The following is a 3,800-nucleotide window of genomic DNA, read 5'->3' on the forward strand; positions in this document are numbered from 1 at the left end:
CACTAACAGTTTAGGTAAAGGGTTGAAACAGTAAAACAAACATAACATATTGTACCATCATAACAAAGTCACTAACAGTTTAGGTAAAGGGTTGAAACAGTAAAACAAACATAACATATTGTACCATCATAACAAAGTCACTAACAGTTTAGGTAAAGGGTTGAAACAGTAAAACAAACATAACATATTGTACCATCATAACAAAGTTACTAACAGTTTAGGTAAAGGGTTGAAACAGTAAAACAAACATAACACACTGTACCATCATAACAAAGTCACTAACAGTTTAGGTAAAGGGTTGAAACAGTAGAACAAACATAACATACTGTACCATCATTGTAAAACAAACATAACACACTGTACCATCATAACAAAGTCACTAACAGTTTAGGTAAAGGGTTGAAACAGTAAAACAAACATAACATATTGTACCATCATAACAAAGTCACTAACAGTTTAGGTAAAGGGTTGAAACAGAAAAACAAGCATAACATACTGTACCATCATAACAAAGGTATAAACAGTTTAGGTAAAGGGTTGAAACAGTAAAACAAACATAACATATTGTACCATCATAACAATGATGTAGTAAGTGTTGTCAGTGTAAAACTAGTCAGGGCTAGTGGAGTAAGTGTAAGAATGATCAGGGGTGATGGAAGACTACAATTCTTTTATGAGATTGGTGGATATTTTTCATAAATAATTTGAACACTAACAGTAAAAACGAAAGTGCATCATAAACACATATTACTCTGTGCTTATTCTTATCAGCTAAAATAATACTCTGTGCTTATACTCATCAGCTCAAATATTACTCTGTTTTTATATTTATCAGCTCAAATATTACTCTTTTCTTATACTTATCAGCTCAAATAATACTCTGTGCTTATACTTATCAGCTTAAATATTATTCTGTGCTTATAATAAACAGCTCATATATTACTCTGTGCCTGCAGTGACTGATCATTTTTGAAGAAAGGAGTATTTATGATGACTCAAACAACAATACATTGTATGAAATAGTGTCTAGTTTTTAAAATAAACACTCAATGCTAAGATGAAGGGTTAAATATCTTCTGAATATGAAAGAAACACAGAGTTATAGTACAAAGGAGATAGTTAACGCTCTTCGTCATCTTACCTGGCTCAAGTTCTGTTACAGCATACGAGTGGATGTGAGGTGCTATGTCTTCATCAATTGTCATCCAGTGACCTCCAGAGATTTTGTACTGGACTTTAAAAAAGAGGATGGGAAGCCCGTCATTATGATGTACAGTCCATCGTACCATTACTGAATCGTCTGACAGAGGAGTCAGATCTGGTCTGCTCGGCGGAACTAGCATAGCTGAGAAATTCATACGTGTTTCAAGAAAAATTATTTTCTTACTAATAGCCTCAGTGTAAAAATTTACTTATACATCAAGAACAACTAAAATCCACTTTTCACTCCCATATAAAGTTTTTAATCGTGATATGCATGTTGTTACACTAATACACTGAATAGATTTTCCTGTCAATCTTTCAGTTTAATATAAAGGCTATTACCTTACCACTATCACAAAACTATAAAAAAAGTGTAACAAATTATCACAGTTGAACTTACTGCTATTTAGAAGATGCCATAGTAATTTTATTTTGTGCCTGATATGTCAGTAATGGAGATTTCAGGACACCTAAATAACTCTTTAAATTATAAGTTGTAGGGGTTGTTCTCTTTCAAAACAAAGTACACAATTAGCTCTGTCCACCATGAGGAATTAAACTCTGGATTTTAGTGTTGCAAATCTGTAAACTTACCGCTGACCAACTGGTGTAACAAAAAACGCTGTAAATAAATTCATGTGCATATTTTAAATGTAAAACTAATTACATAGAACAAGATACTCTGAAACCGATTGGTTCCCTACTTGTCTTTTTTACTAACTCCTCCATCCCATTAAGATAATAAATTGAGTTATTTGGTCTCCATTGTATTGTCAAATTTACAACATTTTAATGAAAAGTTTAACTATAATATTAATTTTTTGAAAACAGCAATTATTAAAGAATAAACTTAAAAATATACACTTAATTATACAATTAATTGATTTATACTGACGGTTGACATGCATTAGAATCAACCACAACTAACAGCAACAGTTTTTCAAATCTTGCACATGAAAATATTAAAATCATTTCTCTGCTTCTATTCATGTAAAAGTATATCACAATCTAAATTAAATTTATAATTGTGATGTTTTTGGTGAAGGTTATATCAATCTGTAATTATGGTTCTCAGAAACACGAGTTCTAACTCTGACCGAGCTTGTACTATTTTCAGCAACCAAATTTGAAACTAATCTAATTTTTGACATTATACTTTGGGATATGCCTTACTTTTTTGAAGTTTACAGAGTTTTGAAATAACTATTCAAGAAATAATCATTGTATATTTATATAGTTGATTTGGGTTTAATGTCTTCTAGATCATCTATAATCTGGTTTGAAAAATATTCAGCTTAATCATTAGTTATCATTTCTTCAAATAATATACAGTTCGTAATCCTTAGTTTCTATTCTGTTTGATTCATTGCTTCAAACAAACCATAGTTTTTTTCCAAAGCTTCACTACCATCATCTTCATCAAGACCTGGAAGATTGCCTTCAGTGGTGTCAACATCTATGAAGATATAATACCAATCTTCAATAAGTAATTAATGGTTCATATTAAACTCAGGTTTATGTTTACTCACTTTCTGAAAACATACAGCAATTAAAGTTTGGGTTTATGTTTACTCACTTTCTGAAAGATACAGTAGTTAAAGTTTGGGTTTATGTTTACTCAATTTCTGAAAGATACAGTAGTTAAAGTTTGGGTTTATGTTTACTCACTTTCTGAAAACATACAGTAATTAAAGTTTGGGTTTATGTTTACTCACTTTCTGAAAACATACAGTAAAGTTTGGGTTTATGTTTACTCACTTTCTGAAAACATACAGCAATTAAAGTTTGGGTTTATGTTTACTCACTTTCTGAAAGATACAGTAGTTAAAGTTTGGGTTTATGTTTACTCACTTTCTGAAAACATACAGCAATTAAAGTTTGGGTTTATGTTTACTCACTTTCTGAAAGATACAGTAGTTAAAGTTCTGACATGAAAGAATAATAATTTACCATATAACAAGTCATGGTGCAATGTGGTGCCATTCCTTTCTGTCACGGTCACAACACAAGAAGCCCATGTTGTGTCCAGTTGATTAGTAGCAAAGCACTGGTATATTCCTGAATGCTTCCAAGATATTCTTTTGATTATGAGCATGTCCTCTTTTAAAAGAAGCACCATCATAACAAAGGTATAAACAGTTTTGGTAAAGGGTTGAAACAGTAAAACAAACATAACATACTGTACCATCATAACAAAGTTACTAACAGTTTAGGTAAAGGGTTGAAACAGTAAAACAAACATAACATACTGTACCATCATAACAAAGTTACTAACAGTTTAGGTAAAGGGTTGAAACAGTAAAACAAACATAACACACTGTACCATCATAAAACAGTAACTAACAGTTTTGGTAAAGGGTTAAAAACAGTAAAACAAACATAACATACTGTACCATCATAACACAGTAACTAACAGTTTTGGTAAAGGGTTAAAAACAGTAAAACAAACATAACATACTGTACCATCATAACAAAGTTACTAACAGTTTAGGTAAAGGGTTAAAAACAGTAGAACAAACATAACATACTGTACCATCATAACAAAGGTATAAACAGTTTAGGTAAAGGGTTAAAAACAGTAGAACAAACATAACATA

The 3,800-nt window shown here is 31.0% G+C and overlaps 1 protein-coding gene across 1 annotated transcript in view; it reads right to left on the reverse strand.

Annotated features, from left to right (window-relative positions):
* The window catches only part of LOC111084231 (interference hedgehog-like), a gene marked incomplete at its 3' end in the record, with an annotated part of 4,473 nt that extends 684 nt beyond the window's left edge, over positions 1–3,789 (reverse strand). The window contains exons 1-3 of the mRNA XM_022381000.1: positions 3,154–3,789; positions 2,585–2,659; positions 1,142–1,345 (exon numbers count right to left, since the gene is read on the reverse strand). Coding sequence (XP_022236708.1) covers positions 1,142–1,345; positions 2,585–2,659; positions 3,154–3,394 — 520 coding nt within the window. The remainder of the gene's footprint in view (positions 1–1,141; positions 1,346–2,584; positions 2,660–3,153) is intronic.
* Between the last annotated feature and the right edge of the window lie 11 nt (positions 3,790–3,800).

Source organism: Limulus polyphemus, unplaced genomic scaffold (assembly GCF_000517525.1).
Source record: "Limulus polyphemus unplaced genomic scaffold, Limulus_polyphemus-2.1.2 Scaffold15000, whole genome shotgun sequence".
Lineage (NCBI taxonomy): Eukaryota > Metazoa > Arthropoda > Merostomata > Xiphosura > Limulidae > Limulus > Limulus polyphemus.